The 25,661-nt window shown below is 32.3% G+C and overlaps 5 protein-coding genes across 6 annotated transcripts; 3 read left to right on the forward strand and 2 right to left on the reverse strand.

Annotated features, from left to right (window-relative positions):
• Positions 1 to 479: 479 nt before the first annotated feature.
• LOC119602119 (PHD finger protein 14) lies at positions 480 to 5,032 on the forward strand. Its single transcript, XM_037953472.1, has 2 exons — positions 480 to 3,123; positions 3,772 to 5,032. The coding sequence occupies exons 1-2, from the start codon at positions 630 to 632 to the stop codon at positions 4,695 to 4,697; spliced, it is 3,420 nt and encodes a 1,139-aa protein (XP_037809400.1). The 5' UTR covers positions 480 to 629; the 3' UTR covers positions 4,698 to 5,032.
• A 1,859-nt stretch (positions 5,033 to 6,891) lies between these two features.
• On the forward strand, positions 6,892 to 7,603 carry LOC119602123 (NADH dehydrogenase [ubiquinone] 1 alpha subcomplex subunit 2). The gene is made up of 3 exons (XM_037953482.1): positions 6,892 to 7,169; positions 7,261 to 7,367; positions 7,432 to 7,603. The coding sequence occupies exons 1-3, from the start codon at positions 7,072 to 7,074 to the stop codon at positions 7,512 to 7,514; spliced, it is 288 nt and encodes a 95-aa protein (XP_037809410.1). The 5' UTR covers positions 6,892 to 7,071; the 3' UTR covers positions 7,515 to 7,603.
• Positions 7,604 to 10,718: 3,115 nt separating this feature from the next.
• LOC119602128 (probable pseudouridine-5'-phosphatase) lies at positions 10,719 to 14,344 on the reverse strand. 2 transcript variants are annotated; one of them, XM_037953487.1, is made up of 3 exons: positions 13,942 to 14,344; positions 13,044 to 13,262; positions 10,719 to 11,352 (listed from the first exon to the last, which is right to left on the reverse strand). In XM_037953487.1, the coding sequence occupies exons 1-3, from the start codon at positions 14,000 to 14,002 to the stop codon at positions 10,940 to 10,942; spliced, it is 693 nt and encodes a 230-aa protein (XP_037809415.1). In that variant the 5' UTR covers positions 14,003 to 14,344; the 3' UTR covers positions 10,719 to 10,939. The 2 variants fall into 2 exon arrangements, with proteins under 2 accessions (XP_037809415.1, XP_037809414.1); XM_037953486.1 differs by lacking the exon at positions 13,044 to 13,262 and adding an exon at positions 13,380 to 13,598 and having other exon boundaries at positions 13,942 to 14,333.
• Positions 14,345 to 19,545: 5,201 nt separating this feature from the next.
• LOC119602138 (60S ribosomal protein L27a) lies at positions 19,546 to 20,986 on the forward strand. The gene is made up of 4 exons (XM_037953496.1): positions 19,546 to 19,628; positions 19,994 to 20,311; positions 20,549 to 20,683; positions 20,882 to 20,986. The coding sequence occupies exons 1-3, from the start codon at positions 19,626 to 19,628 to the stop codon at positions 20,675 to 20,677; spliced, it is 450 nt and encodes a 149-aa protein (XP_037809424.1). The 5' UTR covers positions 19,546 to 19,625; the 3' UTR covers positions 20,678 to 20,683; positions 20,882 to 20,986.
• A 3,015-nt stretch (positions 20,987 to 24,001) lies between these two features.
• LOC119602140 lies at positions 24,002 to 25,419 on the reverse strand. The gene is made up of 2 exons (XM_037953498.1): positions 24,999 to 25,419; positions 24,002 to 24,941 (listed from the first exon to the last, which is right to left on the reverse strand). Exons 1-2 carry the CDS (start codon positions 25,339 to 25,341, stop codon positions 24,088 to 24,090), a joined length of 1,197 nt encoding a protein of 398 aa, XP_037809426.1. The 5' UTR covers positions 25,342 to 25,419; the 3' UTR covers positions 24,002 to 24,087.
• Between the last annotated feature and the right edge of the window lie 242 nt (positions 25,420 to 25,661).

Raw genomic sequence — 25,661 nt, forward strand, 5'->3', positions numbered from 1 at the left:
ATCTTAGTTTTATATTAGTCTAAATGATACTGGCGATTTTCGTTATGATAAGCCCTCATTTGATCCTAGCTCCATATAAAGTCCATAGAAAATGAGTTGAAGGTCAATAATTCACTTATAAACACTAATATCTCGGTGAAATTCTACATAAATAACTTCAATGTAAATGCAAATCCCTCCATCAAAATTTAAAAGAATAAACCCCATATTACCCCTCTTTCAGAAAATCACTATTATAATTAAAGTGAAAAACAGCTTAAATGCTTTATTATTAAAAATAATCTATATTTTATAACATACCCTCATGGTCGGTCGGTTTGGTTTGTTGTATTTGTTTTAGGGCCCAGACAATCTTATTTTTTATCCTTGGATCCTGCTTTTATTTAATATCGTTGAAAAATTATAAAACAGTTGAAAAATTAGCCGACTAATAAATAGCTGATTTTAAGCCGTCGTCGAAATTGTTAGTGTCAACCGCAGCCGACGTTCATGTTTGTCGGCGCAGGTCTCTGGCTTGCATACATTTTTTTCGCCGTGTCTTGCAAAATTTTTTTATATATTGTACAAAAAATAATTATTGTAAATTTTAAATGAATTAATTTAATATAGTGTGTATTATATTAAAAATAATGATGATGGCTCCATTTAAACGCCAGAGACAACCGAAAATGACTACACAAGCATTGCTTGATTTCGATTTAGGAGAAAGTTCTTCAGACAGCGATTTTCGTATTGATGATTTCGATTCTGACAACTCAAAGGATGACGATGAAGAAGGCGATGACAGATCTTCTGCGACATCTTCTTCATCGAATGATGACGACGATGAGGATGAAGAAGATGACTCCGATAAAGGATCGGAAGATTCTACTCTGCAATTGAAACAACTGCTGGCAGATGCTAGTGAGGAAATTAGGGTGGATAACAAGCATCCGAAAAAAGGACCCAAAACGCCAGAGGTCACTAACGGAGGTGATAACATAGAGGAGTTGTTAAGAAAATTCGATAGTAAACCTGAAAGCAAACCCAAAGTGCCCACAAAACCTATATGTTGTGTTTGCTTGGGCGATCGCAGTGATGACACCAACGAAATTGTGGAATGTGATGGCTGCGGGGTATCAGTGCACGAAGGCTGCTATGGTGTTAGTGACAATACTAGCATATCCAGTACAAATTCAACTTGCTCCACAGAGCCTTGGTTCTGTGAAGCTTGCCGTGCAGGAGTATCGGAACCCTCCTGTGAACTCTGCCCTAACAAGGGAGGCATATACAAAGAGACCGATGTTGGTAAATGGGTGCATTTAGTGTGCGCTCTTTATGTACCCGGTGTAGCTTTCGGTGAGGTGGACCAATTGTCGAACGTGACTCTATTTGAAATGCAGTACAGCAAGTGGGGCGCAAAAGTGTGTAGTCTATGTGAAAATTCTCGATTTTCTCGTACTGGTGTTTGTATAGGATGCGATGCTGGCATGTGCAAGACTTTTTTCCATGTGACTTGTGCTCAAGCTGCCGGCTTCTTGACGGAAGCCCACCATGAGGATACCGATGCTGCCGACCCCTTCTACGCTCACTGCAAAGTACATTCCGAAAAGGAGCTAATACGCAAACGTAAACGAAACTATCATACATTCCGTCTTCACATGGAGCAAAAACATCAAGAGAAACAACTGCACAAAATGGATGATCCCTGTCCGGCTCAAATGCGCATCAATCGCAAACTGCAAAAATATCAGCTAAAATATGCAGCCCACAAGCAAGCACGGCCCGAGCCCTGGGTACCCACTCAAAAAATGTCCAGACTCTTAACTACATCTGCTTCCGCCTGTCGCCGCCTTTTGGCAAAAGCCAATGTCATGGATGTTGACGTAGATCTGATGGAGCGGCAGGAGGTGCAAGTTGCTGCCATAACAGACATACGTAAGAAATGGCACATAGCTCCAGCATTTAGTGTGGAATTTGTAGCCTACTATCTCGATCGAATATCACGCACAAAAGAATTGAAAGAACAATTAGCATCCATGATGACCCGCAACACTACCCTGACGAAAGAACAGGACACCCTTAGAACGGAGTACGACTCTCTGCTGGATAAAAACCGTGAACATAAGGAGAAACACGAATCGCTGCTAAATTCTATAACTCAACTTCAAACGCATATAACCGCCTTGTGTCCAAATAAAAATCTAATAAATCCTCTAAATATAGGGAGACCGGCACAACAGGACAATTTCAAAGCAAATACACCGCCCGCTAGACCGATAAGTGTGCCTACAGCTGCCGCTCTCAAAATGGGAGTAGGATTTCCTTTAGCACATTTAGGTCACCCGAACACAAAGGGAGATGCTAATCGTCTGCTCAGTACTCACGTCAAAAACTCTCCCTCTCTTCCCGATACTCATAACTCTCCTGCTCGCGGTATGCTTTATTCGCTGAACAACAATACCGCAAAATCTCCCCTAATTGCCGTAGAGACTCATAACTGTGGCATTTGCAAAAGATCTAACGATCAACATCTCTTGGCCAAATGTGATACATGCAAATTGTACTATCATTTGGGCTGTTTAAATCCTCCTTTAACCCGTCACCCCAAGAAATCTAAACTCTATGGTTGGCAATGTTCCGAATGTGACAAATCTGATCAGTCGGATGGTGTTCCTGAACTCCCTAAGGGTCCACGAAAATCACGCACACGCTTCAATAAAGACGGCATTATCGTGCCGTTTAAATCTTCTCAAAACAGCGATGATTCCCTGAATAATTCAACAACGTCATCGACAACGAGGTACGATTATGGTGGTGCAGGCCCAACAAAAAGACGTTCCTTAGATATTGCCTCGTCAACAATTTCTCCTACCACCTCCTCCTCCGTAACGGGAACGGCAAGTGCGGCTAAGAAATTAAATCTAAATAAATCCTTGCCGAACACTATAAGTGAATTATCGATAAAATTGGACAATTGTCAAAAGTTAAGTCCAAGTAGTTCTGGTCAAATTACTCCCAAATTAAGTAAAAAATCAAAATTAAGTTTAAATTATTCAAAATCAACGCAACAACAACAGCAAACGAGTATTAGTACGGATTCAACGAAAACGATTTCAAAAAATATGAAACATCCTTTCGAAGGTGAGTTATAGGCATTAAGTATAATAATTTTATTGTTTTTTAAACCAAATTTTTATATCACAAAAGAAGTTTAAAAATAATATTCTCAGTGAAAATCTTTATTGGAATTCTTTTTCATGTTGTCTCAAGATTCATATCTCAAATTTATTCAAGAAATTTCAAGAAACTAACATGATGCATTTATTCAAATTCCCATGTAAATATGTAATTTATGAATTCAATTATTTTCTAGTAAAATAGTAAGTATTTGAAATAGATTTTAAGCGCGTAGTTTGAAAATTAGAAAATTTGAACATTTTCATTAGAAATTCAATAAATTACAATGGAGACTTTTATAAAATCTACTTTAAATTTGAAATGGAAAATTGAAAAAAGTTTAGTATTTCGAATTCTGAATTCAGACCGAAATTTTATTTAAAAGATTTTTTCCAGTTTTTAATACTTTTTGTGCGTTTTTCATATAAAATTTCTGCCCGAGATATTTACTATTTATTTATTCTTTTATTAATATATTTATTTCTTTTATTAATTATTTTATTTATTTTTGATTATTTTCCATTACTAAAAGGAAATATTACTGTTTATTTTTTTTTTTTTTGCAAATTTACCTTTAATGAATGTAAATTAAACAAATTTATTTAATTCTAGATTCCCATCATCCACCTCCAGTTCAGACATCAATATCAAATGATGAACCATTAGTTTTAGTAATGAATTCAAAAACATCAACGCCATTACCTGTTACTACAGATTACGACCCGTTGGCTTTGCCTAGCAACTTAACCGCGTCAAATAATGCAACAACTACAAACAATATTAAGTCGACTTCCGTGTCGGAAGGTGTGCCAGATAATTCAAAACAAGCCCGCAAACAAAAGCGAAAAGATAAACATAGAAACAAACACAATTTATCGTCGGATACCGAAAAATCGCCGAACAAGGAACACAAACGTAAACGCAAAAAGAAACAACATGATTTAGAGGCACCCAATGACACCATGGCTGGTATACCGAAAATTAAAATAAAATTCAAAACATTACCACTACCGGGTGAAGTGACGCCGGAGGCTCAGTTTTTCTATGTATCAGCGGACATGGTACGTTCGGCAGATGAGGCATCACGACCAGGTTCGGTCGAAACAATCGAAGATATTGCAAATTTCATCGAGGAACCTCCGGCAACGTTAAGCAAAGCGAATGTAACAACACCACGTACCGCGGCCAGTAAGACTTCAACACATTCACCAGTGGCAGCCCATACACCTGCAAAAAATACACCTTCACCACGCAAAAGCAGTCCCCGTAAATCGGTGCCACCACGTACATCTGTGGGTCATAGCGGAGCCGGTGGTTCGGCTTCACGTTCAAAGACATCCTCTCAAAATGTCAATCAAATACTCACATGTTGTGTTTGTAACGAGACTGGTGCAACTTCGAATGTTGTTACATGTGATGAATGTCGCAAACATTATCATTTCACTTGCTTAGATCCGCCTCTCAAAAAGACTCCTAAAATTCGGGGTTACTCTTGGCATTGTGCCGATTGTGATCCAACCGATGATGAAAAACATTAATTTGCAGTATTTTTAAATCTTTTTTTTAATATTTATATATATATGTTTCATTTTAAAATTTTTATTTTTTTTTTATTTTATTCCCAAAATTCCTTATATCATTCGATGACATTGATTCATAATAATCGCTTTAATGAATCTTTTGATGGTTAATTTATACATATAAATATAAAAAATTATGCATGACCACCGATTTGAGATCGGTTTTAATTTTATTTAATATATTAGTTCTCACAAAAATAAATTTTACATTTTAACATTTATCCAGTAACATGTTTTTATGTTTAAGGACTTTCTTTTTTCATAAATAATAAAAATACAAAATATTGAGTTTGAAAATTAAAATACAAGGCGTAAAAAATATATATTTGAGTTCATGTATGGGATATGTATCAAAATTATTAGTTTTGTTAGACGTAGTTCTATGTTAGGCTATATATCAAATAGTGGGTTCTCAAAAAGTGAATTGAAATTAAAAGAAATACAAAAAATTAAAGCAGTTCAGAATAAGATTATAATTATACATATTTGCTTATAAAGCAAAGAAACGTTTTTATTTGCGATTTGTTTTCTAAATTTGTGGTTTGCTATAGAAACCAACAGTTTAGTTTGTAGTAATCGAAAGTTTAATTTCCTGTCCAAGGTTCTTGTCTCAACTTAATACAAAATAATCAGTTATCGATTCACTTCACTAAAGCGAAGACAGTACAAGTGTTGGTAATTCTTTGTTTTTTTATTATGTGCCGAAAATTTGTGTCGTCAGCAGAGACATGCGCCGATTTGACTTAAGCCGACTAAGCCTAGCCGCCGAACAAAATGTCAAAGCCGCCGCCGCCGAAAATTTTTCAGCTTAATACGGCTTGAAAATTTCGCCATATTTTGAACAATTTACAGAACACTTTCGCTAAATTTATGGAATTTTGCAATATAAAATTAATTTGTTTTCTTTTAAGCAAGTTTTCTTTTATCTAATAATAAGCCGCTCATTGAAATTTGGCCGGTGTAGAACTTTGCTCAATGTTCGATGTATATGCTTCGCCTCAGATATTTTCGTGTTTTACGCGCCTAATTCGAATCGCTGCTTTTACTTCAAACCAGCTTCGTTGACGTCAACGGAGCTACACCTTTTTACATTGCTGGTATGTCATACCGTTAAAGGGCTAGGGTATCAAACATGTGTATTTTAAATGGGAAGTGCAGTTGATGTCAATTCTGCCGACTACGAAAAGAAATTCTGCTAGAATTTTTCGCACACTAAATACTTATTACATCATGGGAATATTTTTCAATCTCTTTTAAAATTTTTTAGTATAAAAACTTTTGGGTTAAATTTGCGAATTTACAAACTTTGTTGCGTTACACCGTCTTACAGCAAGTACCCGGAAATGAAATCAATATGGAGATCGATTCGTCTCTTGATTCTCTATCGATCACATATTTTAGTTTTGCTGCTCAAAGAATATTTTCAAATTTTTTAGTATAAAAACTTTTTCATAAAATTGGCGACTTTGTCAAAGATTGTTACGTGACACCGGCTAATAGCAAGTACTCAGAAAGAAAATCAATACGCGGTTCGATTCGTCTATTGATTCTTTATCGATCACATATTTTAGTTTTTTTAGTATAAAAACATTTCTGTTAAATTTGCGACTTTGTCAAAGTTTTTTAAGTTACACTGACTAATAAAAAGTACCCATAAATGAAATCAATATGGGAATCAATTAACTATCGATTCCCCATCGGGCACTATTGACTGCTTTATTGCTGAAAGAATATTTTTTTTTTTTGTTAAATTTGTAATTTCTTCAAAGTTTGTTAAATCACAGCATCTAATAGAAAGTACTCCGAAGAATAATTAATACAGTGATCTATTCGTTATTCGATTCCCTATCAATAACATGTTTCAGATTTAGTGCTCAAAAAAGATTTTCAATTTTATTACCTTATTTCACAAATAAATCAATGAGTTTGTTATGGTTTGTTTTCTTTTTGTTTACGTTTTTTATGTATTTTTTGCTTTGTTTACATTTTTTATGTACTTTTCCACGTGTATACACAAAAAAGTACCATTCTATGCAACTCTGAAAAAAGTTTGCCTAAAATCCCCTGTTTGTTTTCTTCTTGTGCGTCCATGATTTAGGATCAAAACTTGTTTGTCGTTAAGTCATTAATATAACGTTTGTTTTTAAATAAATCGCCAAAACTTTGACAACATAAATATAAACACATATGCATCACTACTCATTTCTAAAGACAGCTGTTTTTGACATTTTGCTAAATAGAAGAAGAAAATATTTTGTTGTTTTTAATCCAAAGCGGACAGAGCATTCCGTATTCCTGTGCGGTAAATTTTTCCACATAAAAATCAAGCGAAATGCGTGTTGCCATTACAAGATTCACAAAAATGAGTCCTAAATTAAAGGAACTCCGCATTCACTTGTGTCAAACCGGTGAAGCTTCTAAGGGGGCCAGGTAAATTACAAATAAACTATGGAACAAACCAATTTGAGGTTACATAATGCGAAAAAGAAAGGAACTAAATTGTGTTTTTCTCACTTTATAGAGAATATGTGGAACGCTTCTATCCCACTTTGAAAAAGGATAATCCCGAATTGCCTATTTTGATTAGAGAATGTTCAGGAGTACAACCCCGTTTGTGGGCACGATATGGTGAGTACATGTTGGCAATAAGTAGAAGCTTGTTATTGAGTTTTTATTTTTCATTTCTTAATAGCTTTGGGCAAGGAAACCTCGGTACCATTGACAAATCAATCTGCTCAAGATATCCAAAAACAAGTCGAAGCTGTTGGTAAATAAATATTTGATTCAAAATCTTAAAGCAACATTAAATTATAAGCCAATTATTTGCGGAATAAAAAAAAGAAAAAATGGAAAATTTAAAGTAATTTAAATTAACTGAATGAAGAGAAGGTGGGTTAATGAAAGTTTTTAGTGTTTAAGAACTTGTGAAAGAACCGGTTTATTAAGAGATAAAAAAATAATAAAATATAATTAAGATAAAAAATACTAAATTCAATGAAAATTGGTGAAAAAGTTCTTTAATTCAATTTGTAAAGGATCCCATAAGAATTACTATATCTTAAAATTAATTCAATTATATTGACAACATTTTGTACAGTATAATTTAGTTAAAACAAGTTAGAATGCTATATTCGGCTATGCCGAATCTTAAATACCCTCCACCAGCAAGCTACTTTTTATTGAATTCTAATTTTTAGATTACTTGGCAAAATTTTTGTTTCCTTATTAAGGGTACTAACATATATGCATATGTCAAACTAATTTTAATTAGGTCTAGAAAAATGTATTTTAATAGGCCAGTTTGAAAACATTTTAATATAATGGTTTATCTTTACACAGAACATACTCATTTTGAATTTTATCCGGATATAATCATTTAATTACGAATTAAGTGGTATTAAGTGAATTTCAGAAGTATATCTTATACGGGAGCTAAGACAACCTATGGACCGATCCGGAAAAAAAATCCGTGGAATGATTTTTATATACAAAATACACATTTATGTCGAATTTTATCCCGATAACTTTGATTGTTAATGTGCATTTGAGTAATTTTCGGAAATGGTCCTTATATGGGAGTTGTGACCAATTATCAACCGATAAGGAGAAAATTTCGAATAATGATTTATAAGCCAAAAAAAATTCAAGTCGAATTTTACTACAATAGATTTATTAATTAATGAAATATGTGCGTTTAGGTGATTTTCGGAAGTGGACTTCATATGTATAGAAGCTATGACCTTACACAGAACATATTTGTGTCGAATTTTATCAAGATATATTTATTTGATAATGAAGTATGTGCGTTTAAGTGATTTTTTTGAAGGAGCTATTACCATATATGGAACAATCCGGAAAAAAATTGATAGAATGATTTATATGCTCACAAAACATATTCAAGTCGTACTTTATCCAGATAGCTTTAATATTCAAAGAAATATGTGCGTTTAAGTGGTTTTCGTAAGTGGACCCTCTATGGGAGCCTATCCGGAAAAAAATTTCGTAGAGTGACTCATATAAAGACAAAACATATTTGTGTCGAATTTTATCACGATAGCTTTATCTGACAATGAAATATGTGCTTTTAAGTGATTTTCGGAAGTGGGCCTTATATGGTAGCTATGACCAATAATGGACCGATCCGTAAAAAATTTGGTGAAATGATTTGAATGTACACAAAACGTATTTTTGTCGAATTTTATCCCAATAGCTTTAGAATTCAATGAAATATATGTGTTTAAGTGATTTTCGGAAGTGGACCATATATGGGAGCTATGACCAATTATGGGCCTATCCGGAAAAAAATTAGTAAAATAATTCATATTTATACGAAATATATTTATGTCGAATTTTATCACGATAGCTTTATTTGACAATGAAATATGTATTTTTAAGTGATTTTCGGAAGTGGGGTTATATGGGAGCTATAACCAATAATGGACCGATCCGTAAAAAATTATCTAGAAAGATTTGTATGTATACAAAACAGATTTGTGTCGAATTTTATCCCGATAGCTTTATAATTCAATGAAATATATGTGTTTAAGTGATTTTCGGAAGTGGACCATATATGGGAGCTATGACCAATTATGGGCCTATCCGGAAAAAAATTAGTAAAATAATTCATATTTATACGAAATATATTTATGTCGAATTTTATCACGATAGCTTTATTTGACAATGAAATATGTATTTCTAAGTGATTTTCGGAAGTGGGATTATATGGGAGCTATGACCAATAATGGACCGATCCGTAAAAAATTATCTAGAAAGATTTGTATGTATACAAAACAGATTTGTGTCGAATTTTATCCCGATAGCTTTATAATTCAATGAAATATGTGCGTTTAAGTGATTTTCGGAAGGGGACTATATATGGGAGCTATGACCAATTATGGACCTATCCGGAAAAAATTTCGTAGAGTGTTTTATATTTAGACTAAACATATTTGTGTCGAATTTCATCAAGATAGCTTTATATGACAATGAAATATGAGCTTTTAAATGATTTTCGGAAGTGGGCCTTATATGGGAGCTATGACCAATAATGGACCGATCCGTAAAAAATTTGGTAGAATGATTTGTATGTACACAAAACACATTTAACTCGAATTTAATCACAATAGCTTTATTCATTATTAAAATATGTGCGTTTAGGTGATTTTCGGAAGTGGACCTTGTATGGGAGCTATGGCCAATTGTGGACTGACTGAGATCTGCGTTGACAGTATGGTTTCTATTCTTATTATAGTTGCATGTACAAAATTTTGTGTTGATACCAATATATTTGAGGGAGTTATTAACGATAAACTAATTTCCGAGAATATATACCTTTGTATGGGGGCTATGGGAAATATTGGATCGATTGTAAAGATTTTCAACATAATTGATCACTGCAATGAAAAAATAATGTGTGACAAAATTCATCGAAATATCTTTGGTAGTTTCTGAGAAAACTTCAAAAGAATTATGAAAAAAACGGAATTTTTTTCGAGGTAGTCTGAAATTTTTATTCATAACTTTTTACGTTGTGAACCGATTTTGCTGATTTTCAATACCAAACTGCTTAGGATAATAATAAATACTTTGGATGAATTTGGTTGATTTCCTTTGCTTAGTTTTAACGTGAGCGTGTTTTACACAGACAGACAGACAGACGGACAGACGGACATAGCTAAATCGACTCAGAATTTCATGAGGACATAGAATATATATACTTTGTTGGGTCTTAGATGAATATTTCTTGGTGTTACACACGGAACGACAAACTTATATATACCCTCTATCACCACTGATGGTGGTGGAGGGTATAAAAAGTAATATTTGATTAATAAAATATTGAAATTCCGAAAATAAAGATGCAAAACATTCCGATGGTGGAAAATTCCCGCTGAAACTAAATTTGTCAATTTCTACACTGAAAAACTATCGGTTCAGCATTTTTTCTCTTTAAAATCAAAAAATAGAAATCAACAGACATTTGCTTTTTAAAAATTTTACATTTATTTAAATTCTTATAAGGTAGTAGTGTGATTTAGGTTTTTTAAACCTAAATTTAAGTTAAGCTCAGCTTGCAGTTTTGTTTACAAATAAATTTGTAATTTTACTAAAAAGGTACATACATATGTTTTAAATAATCATAAAAAAGCCAATACTAATTGCAACGCACATTCATATTCAAAATACATCTTTCTGAACATTTACTTTTCAAATGGTGGTAAACCATACAATTCCGGTTGGAAATCCTCCAATGATTTCAAACGTTGAGTAGCCAAAGCAGACATTTCCAAGGGTACACGTTCATCGGGTACCATTACCACTTGCATGCCAGCACTATGAGCAGCTTTAACACCATTTGGTGCATCTTCGAAAACCAAACATTTGGCTGGATCTGGTTTGTCAGGAAAACGTGATGCAGCAATAAGGAAAATATCAGGAGCTGGTTTACCCTGTTTTACTTCAGCATCGGTAGAACCGCAAACACGATGATGGAATAGTTTAAACACTTCACGATGGTTGGTGATTTTTATTTCGACCATTTCCTCTCCTGAACTGGTGGCCAAACAGAAGGGTATATTGTGCGCATGTAAATGACGCAAAAGTCGTTCAGCTCCTGAAAATGTTTAGTAATTATATGTTGTTAATATGAGGTATTGTAATGATTTATTACATTTTTAATAATAAAAATTAAAACACACAATCAAACTGTTGTGTTTTTCTATTTTAAGCCAGAGAATACTATGATGATATAAATGTATATAATTGCTAATTGTTACATATTTATTTGAAAATCTATTTAATTAAATAAATTCGCTTAAATTTGAACTATTATAAAAAAGGAAATTAAAACTAACATCTAATACTGCAGTCTACATTTTTTATTAAATAAAAAGAAAAATAATTAGAAAACAATAAGATCCATTATGTTTATAGTAACTATGTATCGAAATATATCCATTTATAAAGGGAAATTAGTACCTCTTTTCTATATAGACATCTACTTTTAAATAGATTTATTCGGATTGGTTATAAACTATATTCTTTGTTATAAACATTAAAATTTAAGATCAAAAATTTTGAATTGCTTTTATTTATCCTGTTTTATACATCAGTATACAGAAAAGGGATACAGAATACAAATTTTCTTCAATAAATTTATTTAAAATTCTCTCATTTTTTTAATTTTTTCTAAAAAGTTTAATATATGTATGTACATTAAAAACTACTAAATAGTTCTCATAGACAACACAACAATTTTTAGGAAAGAGCACTACGGATTCCGACCCATCACTGCCAATTATTTAATATATATTTTAGTCTAAATTTAACCATAAAAAGTTTTGAATTTTTTCGATTTTGCTAAAATAATATTGTCACCATCATGCTGAAGTCAAAGCTATTGAAAATTTACTACAAAATTTCTGGAAATTATATATATGTATGTATATAATTTTAAGTTAATAACACTGAGCAAAGTATACTTTTTTAAAATTACTGAGCTGCGTTGAACAACGCGAAGATACCTTTATTTAGTTTTTAGATTCTTAGTTCAAATTCGGACTCAGTACAAGTCCGTTGACAAGCCAAATTCCTTTTTTTGGGGATAACTTCTGATTTTCATAAATTTTAAATATGATGTTGTGAACTACTCTCCTAGACCCATAAGCTACACTACTAGGTCCGACGATGAGTCCGATGATGAGAGAGTTTAACTCTCAATAACTTATTTGTTAAATATATTCTTTAAATTCAAATTTATGTAATTAATATTGCACACGGAGAACCTTATTCATAATCAATTAGCAAATGAATAAAATTTATATAAAGGAAAAAAATGCACACACATCTATAGCTTTATTTTAAAATCACTTTCATTTTTCGACAACAAAAAGAATGCATTCTTAGTGCTATATGTGTAAATTTTTAATAAATTATACAATTGATTATGAATATGTGTGAAACATTTAAATTGCCTAAATATTCTTTATAAAAAATAAACACTACACATATATTTACAATTGAAAGATTAATAATAGAGCATTAGTACTTATTAATTTAGGGCATAAATGTAGCATGTTTTTATTTTTTACAAAAATTACTTAATTTTCATAAAAAAACTTATCCTACTTGCGTTGTTGAATCTTTAAACCATTTTATTCAAATTAATAACAACTAATGTTCTATTACATATAAAAATGTAAAAAACGTGCAATCTTACAACAATACTAAAACGGTTATTGAAAATCATATTCAAAATGAAAGCTTCAAAAAGAGAAAAGAATAGGTACCCAATTGTTTTCTAACCTGGCTTCAATGGACAATTGGCTAATAGCGTACGGCATAACTTATGGAATTTTTCCAAAAACTCTTGCGGACTGATGGGTAAACCCATATCGGTAACCGCAATTTCAGCAGTGCGTGGTTCCGTAGTGCCCAAAAGTTTAAGACGCACCTCTATGGGATACGTTTTATTATATTCTTGTGCTATTTGCCTTATGACTTCCTCGTACACAGGTTCAGTATCTGTGAGCCAAGAGGAGAAGACAAAAGAAAACGAAGAGAAAGAGAGAGAGAGAGAAAAAAGAAACGAAAACACAAAAAACAAAAGCATTAGTTCGGATGTGATCTTAGGAAAATTACCTGGCAATAATTCAGCATTCTTCATTATTTGTGAATTTACTTCTCGCTGCAATTTCGAATATTCTTCAGGCGTAAGGGGAAGATTATAGATTTCCACAATCCGTTGGCACATTTCCATATGACGTAAACCCATCAATGTTATTTTAACTTCCCAGGTATAGGTTTTGCCATATTTATCCAGGATTTGTTGAGTAGCCTTGGTATATAGGGCTTCGGTGTCTGCATTCGTTTTGTGTAAATTATGTACAAATGTAGATGTTAAGGACTATGTGGTTCTCAATCATAAAAATTTTTACTATAACCTTCTTTTAGGATTTTTGTTTTAAATGTTAAAAAATCTAGTTTTGTGACCTTTTATCGCACCAAGTAGAAGTCAAATGTCAAACAAATGTCATCATTGCTGAACATTGCTCCCATTTCTAACTTGTTTTGTAGTTTATATTAATAAAAAGACCACTCTAAAATGATTAAGAACCACTGTAGTCCATGAAACTATTTTACCGTTTGATGATTAGAAGCTCTAAAAGAATAAAATAATCATTCCTATACAATAAAATCTTACCTAATAATAAGCCATCCATGTCAAAAATACAATGGGTTACATTTTTATAAGTTTGTGCCATATTTTAATTACAATTCTTATAAAACTTCCGCAATAGAAATAAACAGTTCAAGGTTAAAAATCAGCTTTTGTTCTTATCACACAATTTTTAAATAACAAAACTATTAATGATGTAACTGGAAGGAATGTTTTACAATGCAATTATTCTATGAAAACTTAAAATTTTCACACTTTTCTATAATAACAAGATAAAAATTTGTTGTTTCTTGACCAACTCAAGGTCACGATTACATTAATTTACTGCTGCACCGTTTAAATCCACAAGAAAAAAAGAACAGAGCAAACTTTACAACAGCTGTTAAGTTTTTTATGGACCTTATTGGAAAAACACCTGAATTGCATTGAAATTCATTCAGAGTAAAACTAACAATTATATTTTAAAATTCGTTAAGCAGTCAGTCAACTAGATTTCCCATACAAAACAAAATCTACTTTATTAGTAGATTTCGACAAAATCTACTCAAAATCTAGTAAAAATACAAATGCAACTATGTTTTTTCCTAAAAAATACGACGCTTCACAAGAAAAAAGAGAAAAACAAACAAAGAAAAATCAAAATGTCGACAAAATTTTAATAAATTGGAAAACATGAATGAAAAGTTAATTTAAAATAAATGGCAATGTAATATTTAAATATCTATTTTGTTTCTAATTTTTCATATCAAACACAATTTGGAGAAATATTAGAAAAAAATTTGAAATCTAGATTTGAAGAAAGATTTCAAATGAAATCTACTACATACATACATATGTATGTAGAATGGTTTATAAGTAAGATGTTAAAATTACTAATTTTAACAAATATTAAATACAACAAGTTAGAGCATGATTTAAGAAATAGAAGGTGGTTTCAATTTTATTTGTTTGACTAGAATGGAGATTTTGGAAGTTTATTTTATTTGTAAATATTCAAAGGAGCTTTGCCACATCTAGAAAATGATTTTGAGAAGTTTTTAAACAAAAATGTGTAGTTTATTAATAATAACAAATTTTTTGTACTAACAAGAGGAACGGTAAACTATTTAGGGCCAATCTTTAGGTGAAAGATTAGCGATTAAATTAAAATTAATCCTCGAAAGATGTTTTTGAGTACTCAATTAGTTAATTTTGTTTGCAAGTTTAAGCGCCCAATGGAGGTGGTTTAATCTTAAGCACGAAATGCAAAAGTGTAAAAAGCTGATGCAAAAAAATTAATAAAATTTTTATAAATATAAACATTAAAATGTTCTATTTATTGATTAGTATAAATTATGGACACTTCAAAATACATTTTTTTGTTTTTAATTTGAGTTTTCATTAATTTTCATATTAAATTTACAATTGTCTTCTTCTTTTTTATAAAATATGCATTGTTTTGATAACAAACAGTGAAGTTTTCTGTTGTTTTGTATGGCAACACTGCGAAGTTTAATCTTGTACTCAAAAACATCAAAGGGGATTAACATAAGATTAAATTTATTTTTAGATTAACTAATCTGATTATTAATTGGCATTTGATTACCATCTCAAAAACCCGCTCTTAGTGTTTCTTTTCTTATTATCCTTTTTCATTATTTCGAGTTAACAGAATGTGTATTAAATTCGGCTATAGCGAGTCTTATATAACCATAATCAAAACATGTATTACACTTTGGAATTTCGGTCATATAGGTAGGTAGGTAGGTAGGTCGGTCGGTCGATAGGAGGATGTATACTACATCAAATCAGATGGTTAATCAGGCTGACATAAATAGAAATTGAAACTACCCTCTAATATTTTTTATACTATGAGTTAGAGTGCTATATTCGGCTGAGCTGAATCTTAAATACCCTTTTATATTAATACTTTTCTAATTGATCAAATATTTGTAGAAATAAGTTTTCTTAGAAAAAATTCCAAGATTTAAACAGCTTAAATCTGTTACAATTCCATGATTTATTGAACATTACAAACGCCATTTTCTTTATATTTTTATAGCGCTTAGCGATAGTTAGTAATTTGCATGTATGCATGTGTGTGAAAGATTTAAGGATTTTCAAAATACATACATATATATAATTTTGTTCTACACAAATTGATAATGCAACTAGTTAAATACGGTTAAAGCGCTTTAGGGACAGGACCTAGTATGGGAGATATGACCAATTATAGACCGATTATAAAAATTCTTTAAGCTAAATTTCTGTTCATAAAAGCTATATTTCCGTAAAAATTGGTATCTATATCGTAATTTAGTAATAAGTAATGTGTGTTTAAGTGATTTTCTGAAGGGAACCTTGTATGGGACCGACTGCACCCATGTTATGAACCGATTGTGAAAAAATCTTGAAATAGAATTTTTGTATACAAAACTAATATTATTGCCAAATTTTGTATCAATAGCTTTATTTGGTAATGAGTAATGTATTTTTAAGAGATTTTCGTAAAAGGACCTTGTATGTTAGCTATGACCAAATATGTATATAAAGACAAAATTTCAAAATTGTGTATCTATATCATTATTTGGTAATGAATATTGTGCATTTAAGTGATTTTCTGGAGGGGACCTTTTATGAGAGCTATGACCAAATATGGACCGATCGTAAAACAATTTTATAGTTTAATGTATATAAGAGCAATATTTTTGCTAAATGTATGGATATCAATATTTTGTAATGAGTTGTGTGCGTTTAAGTCCAACCAAAGTTGGACCGATCATGAAAAAATGTTCAAATAACATTTCTGTGTACAAAAATAGTATTTATGCCAAATTTTTTATGGGTATTACTATTTGGTAACGAGTTATGTGCCTTTAAGTGTTTTTCTGAAAGGGATCTTGTATGGGAGCTATGATCAATTATGGGCCGATAGGAAAACACAGTAATATTTCTCTGTATATGAACAATACTTGTGCCAAAATTTATATGAATATCTTAATTTAGTAAAGAGTTATGTGCGTTTAAGTGATTTTCGGGAGGGGACCTTGTATAGGAGCTATGACCAGTTATGGACCGATCGAAAAAAATGTCTCACTAAAATTCTATGCATTTAAGCAATAATTGTACCAAATTTTATATGGATATCTTAATTTTGTAATGAGTTATGTGCGTTTAAGTGATTTTCAGGAGGGGACCTTGTATGGGAGCAATGGCCAATTATGGACCGATCAGAAAAAACTTTCACAGTAATATTTCTTCACATATGAGCAATATGTACTTTTGTATGAGATTTATATGAAATTGTGGACCGATTCTGGCAATTTTCAGCAAGAGTCAAGCTCTTGTATAGAAATGAATGTATGGTGATTTACATGGAATTATCTTGCATAGGTTTCGAGAAAATTACATCAGAATGTGTAAAAAATGCTTATTTTTTTCGAGGTTGTTTCAAATTTTGATTCATAACTTTTCCCCGTGTGAACCGATTTTGCTCATTTTTCAATACCAAACTGCCTAGGACAATAATAAATATTTTGGGTGAATTTCGTTAATTTTTGTAGCTTCGTGTTAACGTGAGAATGTTTTATACAGACAGACAGACGGACATAGCTAAATCGACTCAGAATTTCATAAGGTCCAAGAATATATATACTTTGTTGGGTCTCAGATGAATATTTCTTGGTGTTACACACGGAATGACAAAGTTATATATACCCTCTATCATCACTGATGGTGGTGGAGGGTATAAAAATCTAATAAAACGGATGTTATTTTTAATATTTATTGTATGAAATATACGTTTCCCTTAAATCCTAAGAAAATACCAAATTATTCCTGTCTGTTCTGTAAACCGAATCCGAGTAAATTTCTCTTTTATAAGCGAACTCGAGTACACAAATCTAGCCGAAAGTAAATCTAATGAATTTTATTTTAATAATTTAAATAATATTTTATTACGTTTTTAATACAATTGTAACATAATAATATTTAAAATATGTATGTAAATTTTTCTGAATTTTACGTTACCGTTTACCAAATCAAAACACAAGCTTCCAGGCAGAAGTACGAGCAATAACGGAATGCGTAAATTGGATTAGAATAAATATGGTGCCCACAGCGCTTAATACATTTACCGACAGCCAGAAGGCAATTAGGGCGATATCAGGCGATAGAACTAAATCTTTAAGCTTTTAAGCGAAGCTTTAAAGTTAAGGGAGCTCGAGGCAGTTAACCTGACAAACGCAAAATCATTTGACGCAACAAAAGCTGAACTAAAAATATGGGTGAGAGAATCCCATAAGGCCTCTTGGAATAATGAAACAGTGGGTAGAACCACGAAGATCCTATGGGGTGACCCTGATGGGAGAAAGACGAAAAATCTCCTCAAAATGAGCAAGTCTGAAGTTAGTATGATGGTACGTATTCTGAGTGGACCAGGACTACGAGCACTTGGACGTGCGGATTCAGACGAATGTAGAGCATGTGGAGAGGACAGTGAAACTCTGGAGCACTTTCTTTGCCACTGCAAGGCATTCGTCGAAGTTAGATCCAAGTATCTTGGAAGTGATGTTATTCCGGAAATAACATTCCTGACTAACACTGATTGGAAGATTCTTAGGAATTACGTTCAGGAAACTGAGTTTCTGAACACTGAAAAATAATTCTTTCAGTTTTTTTTTCATGATAAGGAGCGCACAACAGGCCCGATAGTGGCCTAGGTGTATTTCATCGGATTTGATGTAATATGCATCCTCCTATCGACCTACCTATGTTCAAATAAAAATTCGATTTGCAGAACACCCAATTCGGTGTTAAAAGTTTATTTAGTTAGGGATAATGAGAACCAGAACAACATCAATTAAAAAGATCATAAAGAGGTTGAAAAATACTCCAAAAGTTTAAATTTGAAAACATTATTAGAGTGTGAGAAAACTCGCAACTCTAAAGGCAGACTATTCCTACTTTAGCGGTAAGTGGCCATACACATACATACATGTATAAGGACTTTGATCATTAGATTAATATGAACGTCAGCGTGATGTTCGGAATAGAGACTTCAATGTGGGATCGGGTCAATTATGGACCAAGATCTTCAAAATTACCAAAAAGTACCCTTTTATACCCTTTTTTCGCTTAATCTGGGCTGTACATATTAATTTCATATTTCTAGGTTCAATATTATTAAATAATGAAAAAGTACCTTTTGTACAACGAAAGCGTACCAAAAAGTACCCATTTAAAGGTTCTCATTTAACGCGGGCTCTACATATTTAATTTCATATTTCTAAGTTCAATAACGAAAAAGTACCAAAAAGATTCCTTTGGCCGGAGTTCCAAGTAACACCCCAATAGCACACTTAATGTTACTAAATCTACCAATTTCTCCAATTTTATTAAAATTATGTCAATGAGTTTGAATAAAATCAAATTTCCCGTTTTCCCCCTTTTGGAACTTTTTTCCCTATTGAAGTAATAAACATTTTATTCCAAAAAGTTGCAATATTGTAGTGGGAAAGAGTTTCTCAAATAAAGTTTTCGTGTTTGGGCACTAAGTTTAACACTTATTAATTTACTCAATTAACAACATTTATTTCACAAATTCGATGTAGAAACGGCCAAAACAAGCAAATACAACACTGTGCTTACTAAACACAGCACATAAATATCGCTGACATGTGGAAAGTGCAACCAACTTCGCTGACTTCTTTCTTTCTAAAAAATTCAAGATGGTGAGTGGACGTAGTTCTTTACGCGAGTTGCCACAACTAACATAAAAAATGAAATTAACTGAAAAAAGCTGAATAGTTTTAAATAAAGTATGTGAATTTCCCCGAGCAAACATCAAACCAGTGATAAATTTTGATAACTTTTTACCAAAATGAGGGAATAAGTGATTAAAATCTCAATTTTAACACGTCGTTCCTAACCTCAATGAACAACAAACGAGTGTAAAATTTGTGTGTGAAAAGAATTGGAAAATAAAAAATGTATCTTGTGGCTACTCGTGTATACAAACCACGTGTTGTGTATTTCTGAACATGAAATATATTAGAATTTCGTTCGATTTCTAATTGTATATTTTTCACCAATCTAGTCGAATATCAAGAGGAAGAAGACCAGAAAGCTTCGCGGTCATGTAAGTCATGGTCACGGTCGTATTGGCAAACACCGTAAGCACCCTGGTGGTCGCGGTAACGCTGGTGGTATGCACCACCACCGCATCAACTTTGACAAATACCATCCCGGTTATTTCGGCAAAGTTGGTATGAGAAACTTCCACTTGCGTCGTCAACACAAATTCTGCCCCACCATCAATTTGGATAAATTGTGGTCTTTGGTCGGTGTCGACAAGGTCGCTGAATTGGAAAAGGAAAAGACCCCCAAGGCTCCAGTCATCGATTTGGTTAAATTCGTAAGTTGAAATTTTTAGAAAAAATTTTAAGAATATGATTATTAAAAGTGTAAATATAGAACATGAAGATATACCCTAAGGCGTCGGGCGGACTGAATGCGACCGTACAAATTGCTTTTCCCATGTAGCGAAAGCCTTTCAGATTCTATATTTATACAAATAATAATTTTTATTGAAATATTTTTATTGTTTTGGGCAAATTGATTTTAAATGTTTGTTTTGTTTTTATTATTACAGGGTTACTACAAATTGTTGGGCCGTGGTCACTTCCCCAACTTGCCCGTCATTGTTAAGGCCAAATACTTCTCCAAGAAGGCTGAAAACAAAATCAAGAAGGCCGGTGGTGCCTGCTTGTTGGTCGCTTAAGTTAAGGTAATTATCATGTTTCTATTTATTTTTTTGTAAAAATGAAGAAAAACAGTGACGATTTATACTAGTCCGTCAGACCTCTGCTGAGTGATTTCTAGTTTTTACCATAACTGAACTGAGTTTTTTATTTTTTAACATTTTTGTTATTTTTATTCGATTTTTTTGGTGATTTTTAATATTTGTCTTTTTGTTTCATTTTAGGATTCCTTTGTCAACCTCTGATACGTTCGCTGTGTGAATACATTCGACCATCTAAAATGTATTTGTTTTTTTAATAAAAAAACCATCTTACAAAAAAACAAAAAATAAAATTAAGTTTTATTAAAATTAATATTAAGTTGTTTAAAAAGAGGAAGTTCTTTTATTTAATAATGAGGGATTAAGAATGAAATAGTGCTAATAGTGTAGATAAACAAGGGAATAATGGAAAAATCTGTTTTTTAATATTTTTGAATTGAAAGATATATCTTTGGAAAAGAATCATCTTGTAAGAAATTTTGAATTGTCTTTTACATGAAAAAATTAGATTAAGTTAACCAAGATAGAGTATTTCGTATGAAGCGATACAAATAGTTGCATATCTTTTTATACCCTCCACCACAACCAGTGGTGATAGAGGGTATATATAACTTTGTCATTCCGTGTGTAACACCAAGAAATATTCATCTGAGACCCAACAAAGTATATATATTCTGGGTCCTTATGAAATTCTGAGTCGATTTAGCTATGTCCGTCTGTCCGTCCGTCTGTCTGTGTAAAACACGCTCACGTTAAAACGAAGCAATATAATTTAACGAAATTCACCCAAAATATTCATTATTATCCGGTACAGTTTGGTATTGAAAATGAGCAAAATCGGTTTACATCGGGAAAAGTTATGAATCAAAATTTAAAACAACCTCAAAAAAAATAAGCATTTTTTACACATTCTAATGTAATTTTCTCTAAAACTATGCAAGATAATTCCATGAAAATCACCACACATTCGTTTCTATACAAGATCTTGATCCCTGCAGAAAATTGCCAGAATCGGTCCACAATTTCATATACCTCCCATACAAAAGTACATATTCCCGGAAAATGGCTTTTTTGTTAATAACTTCCGTCACAATGTCGATATCTTCACAAAATTTTACAAATTAAAATCTTATATCAATAGAATTCTTTCAGAGAAAAATTTTCTGGATCGGTCCATAATTGGACATAGCTCCCATACAAGTTCCCCTCCCGAAAATCACTTAAACGCGCATAACTCATTACTAAATTAAGATATCCATATAAAATTTGGTATAAGTATTGCCCATATGCATAGACATATTACTGTGAAAATTTTTTCCGATCGGTTCAAAATTGGTCATAGCTCCCATACAAGGTCCCCTCCCAAAAATCACTTAAACACGCATAAATCATTACTAAATTAAGATATCCATACAAAATTTGGTATAAGTATTGCCCATATGCATAGAAATATTACTGTGAAAGTTTTTTCCGATCGGTCCATAATTGGTCATAGCTCCCATACAAGGTCCCCTCCCGAAAATCTCTTAAACGCGCATAAATCATTACTTAATTAAGATATCCATATAAAATTTGGTATAAAAATTACCCATATGCGCAGAAATATTACTGTGAAATTTTTTTCCGATCGGTCCATAATTGGTCATAGCTCCCATACAAGGTCCCCTCCCGAAAATCACTTAAACGCACATAACTCACTACTAAATTAAGATATCCATATAAAATTTGGAAAAAGTATTGCTTATATGCACAGAAATATTACTGAGACATTTTTTCCGATCGGTCCATAACTAGTCATAGCTCCAATACAAGGTCCCCTCCCGAAAATCACTTAAACGCACATAACTCATTACTAAATATAAAGTTTGGCAGAAGTATTTCTCATATACAGAGAAATATTACTGTGAAATAGTTTTCCTATCGGTCCATAATTGATCATAGCTGCTATACAAGGTGCCTTTCAGAAAACTCTTAAAGGCACATAACTCATTACCAAATAGTGATACCCATAAAATATTTGGCATTAATACTATTTTTGTACACATAAATGTTATTTCAAAATTTTTTCACGATTAGTCCAAGCTTGGTCATAGCTCCCATACAAGGTTCCCTCCCGAAAATCACTTAAACGCACATAATTCATTACCAAATATTGATATCCATACATTTAGCAAAATTATTGCTCTTATATACATAAATTACACTATAAAATTGTTTTACGATCGGTCCATATTTGGTCATAGCTCTCATACTAGGTCCTCTCCAGAAAATCACTTAAATGCACAATATTCATTACCAAATAATGATATAGATACAGAATTTTGAAATTTTGTCTTTATATACATAATTCGTCATAGCTCCCATACAAGGTCCTTTTACGAAAATCTCTTAAACGCACATTACTCATTACCAAATAAAGCTATTGATACAAAATTTGTCACAAATATTAGTTTTGTATACAAAAATTCTATTTCAAGATTTTTCACGATCGGTTCATAACACGGGTGCGGTCGGTCCTATACAAGGTTCCCTTCCGAAAATCACTTAAACACACATTACTTATTACTAAATTACGATATAGATATAAAATTTTACTGAAATATAGCTTTTATGTACAGAAATTTAGCTTAAAGATTTTTTTACGATCGGACTATAATTGGTCATATCTAGGTCCTGCCCCTGAAAGCACTTTAACCGTATTTAACTAGTTGCATTATCAATTTGTGTACATTATATATATGTATGTATTTTGAAAATCCTTTAATTTTTCACACACATGCATACATGCAAATTACTAAATATCGCTAAGCGCTATAAAAATATAAAGAAAATTGCGTTTGTAATGTTCAATAAATCTTGGAATTGTAATAGATTTAAGCTGTTTAAATCTTGGGATTTTTCTATTTAAGACATGAGATAACTTATTTCTACAAATATTTGACCAATTAGAAAAGTCTTAATATAAAAGTAGCTGGTGGAGGGTATTTAAGATTCGGCTCAGCCGAATTTAGCACTCTAACTTGTTACCATTTAGGTCTGATACTATTGCACATCTTGCAGTCAGTAGTTGAAATTCTTCGAGATCTTTTATTACTTCTAAGTTATATGATAAATAAACAGCTTCCCCTGAGACCATATAATCTATAATAATACCTTATTAAATGCTCAATCATTTTTAGCTTATATGCATAGCCAGCAGGTGTCCGGTAAAGTCTTGTCCCTCTTGCTAACAAATGCCCAGTTGAAAGTTTAGACTATATACAGTCCAATAAGTACTTTGCCACAAGCTTTGGCTAGAAGGCCTTTGATTTCAAATTTAACAATCCAAATACATTTTATTCAATTCAACAATAATAAATAAATTCCACATTTATAAAACCTAGCATCAACTATTCAGTTGCAACACTATTTACAGTAGACATTTGATCTAATATATTACTTTTGCAAATATTTAACTTCTCTAGAAAATTATTCTGGCCTAAGTTTAAAGAATTCTCTAAATTCAAAATATTTTTTAAAAACCACAACAGCTCTTGCGTTAAATAAACATTTTGAAAGCCAAAAAGAGTATTCAAAAGGAATCCAAGATTTGTATGCCAAACTAATGATAATTGTTGCAATAGCAAAGAATAGCTGTTAGGATGACAAGCTAACAAATTAGCCAATACACGAATTGCGTATACAATCTTTAAGTGCTGAGAAGCACTTTTAAATTCTTTAGTATTACAAATGTTACTTAGCGAATAATTTATGAGATACATTAACTGGGAGGAGTTAAAATTGGCCACCGATTTTGGGATATAAAAGAAAACATGAAAAATTATTTGTAAATGATATTCTGCAGCTAAGCAAGTGGGATTTTTTCCCATAAAATTTTCAAATACATAATCGCGATCCTCTTGTCTTAGCAATACTTCAGAGCTTAAAGCTATTAACTGTAGGCATATGGCGGCATCTTCACGAAAATCTGCCAGTGTATCGGCTACCTCATCATCTGTATAAAGTTTCCACAACTGAGGCAGCAATTGCATTTGCATTAGGGTTGAGGCACCTTTATGGCCGGTAGCTAAAATATTGGCCAAAGTCCAAAGACACATACGCACCAACTGGGTTTCGGTAGTGTGAAGATATGTTACAAGATAGCTGCCTGCCAGTGAAGAGATTTTTTCACACACGGGCGCCTGGCCCAAAGACAGATTACACAAACACTCTGCTGCGCTTAGTTGGCGTTCGGAGTCTTTGCCTATGGTTTTATTACATATATTAAATGAAAAACATTCGAAATAATATATCTAAATACCTGTCAATTCCTTAACCAAGACTTGTATCGCCCCCGGTATTTTATTAAACGTTTCGATGTTCTTCTCATCTTGCAGAAATGCATGCGATAATCTGTACATATCTTCATTGGTGGCATGTTTACGCCGTTTTATACGTCCAGCCAAGCCAGTGACATCCTTTTCAGTCAAATTTTCCAATTCTTGAATGCGCGCTTTAATCTCTCCTATACCAATTCGTAAGGCGTCCAAGGAATTGGCGCGTAATTGTTCCCGGTGAGATTTAGTGTATTCACGTATTTTCTCTTTAAGTTTAAGAGTGGGCACCTTTATTTGTAAAGATTGTTCTGCGGTGGCAATATCCATTTTATCTAATTAACAAATTTAGTGAAATAAATAAACAATTGAAAGCAGAGCCCTGCGCCGACAAATATTAACGGCGGCGGCGACTGACACTAAATATGTCGGCGGCGGCTTAAAATCGACTGTAAGCCGGCTAAGTTTTCAACTACGTTTAGTTTTTTTTTAGTTGCGTGAGAAATTATGCATGGATGAATAAAAAATTCTTAAAAATTAAAAACAAATCCTTTCTCCAAGTTTTACTAGGATCTGCCGATATTTAACCCTATCTTCCATATAAAACATCTTGCAGAAAATCAGTTTCTAAAAAATTTTGCATTAAGAAA

Source organism: Lucilia sericata, unplaced genomic scaffold (assembly GCF_015586225.1).
Source record: "Lucilia sericata isolate MDLA Ls3-8-SP2 unplaced genomic scaffold, ASM1558622v1 Contig000209F_arrow, whole genome shotgun sequence".
In the NCBI taxonomy this organism is placed as follows: Eukaryota; Metazoa; Arthropoda; class Insecta; order Diptera; family Calliphoridae; genus Lucilia; species Lucilia sericata.

Bases quoted from the DNA above. Each gene is read 5' to 3' on its own strand.
- LOC119602119 (XM_037953472.1), top strand. From the start codon at position 630: ATGATGATGGCTCCATTTAAACGCCAGAGACAACCGAAAATGACTACA. The intron at 3,124-3,771 runs GTGAGTTATAGG...ATTTAATTCTAG, and splicing joins TATGAAACATCCTTTCGAAG to ATTCCCATCATCCACCTCCA.
- LOC119602123 (XM_037953482.1), top strand. From the start codon at position 7,072: ATGCGTGTTGCCATTACAAGATTCACAAAAATGAGTCCTAAATTAAAG. The intron at 7,170-7,260 runs GTAAATTACAAA...CTCACTTTATAG, and splicing joins GAAGCTTCTAAGGGGGCCAG to AGAATATGTGGAACGCTTCT. The intron at 7,368-7,431 runs GTGAGTACATGT...ATTTCTTAATAG, and splicing joins CCGTTTGTGGGCACGATATG to CTTTGGGCAAGGAAACCTCG.
- LOC119602128 (XM_037953487.1), bottom strand. From the start codon at position 14,002: ATGGCACAAACTTATAAAAATGTAACCCATTGTATTTTTGACATGGAT. The intron at 13,263-13,941 runs GTAAGATTTTAT...CTTGGCTCACAG, and splicing joins CATGGATGGCTTATTATTAG to ATACTGAACCTGTGTACGAG. The intron at 11,353-13,043 runs GTTAGAAAACAA...AAACATTTTCAG, and splicing joins CAATTGTCCATTGAAGCCAG to GAGCTGAACGACTTTTGCGT.
- LOC119602138 (XM_037953496.1), top strand. The intron at 20,312-20,548 runs GTAAGTTGAAAT...TTATTATTACAG, and splicing joins TCATCGATTTGGTTAAATTC to GGTTACTACAAATTGTTGGG.
- LOC119602140 (XM_037953498.1), bottom strand. From the start codon at position 25,341: ATGGATATTGCCACCGCAGAACAATCTTTACAAATAAAGGTGCCCACT. The intron at 24,942-24,998 runs GTATTTAGATAT...ATAAAACCATAG, and splicing joins CTTGGTTAAGGAATTGACAG to GCAAAGACTCCGAACGCCAA.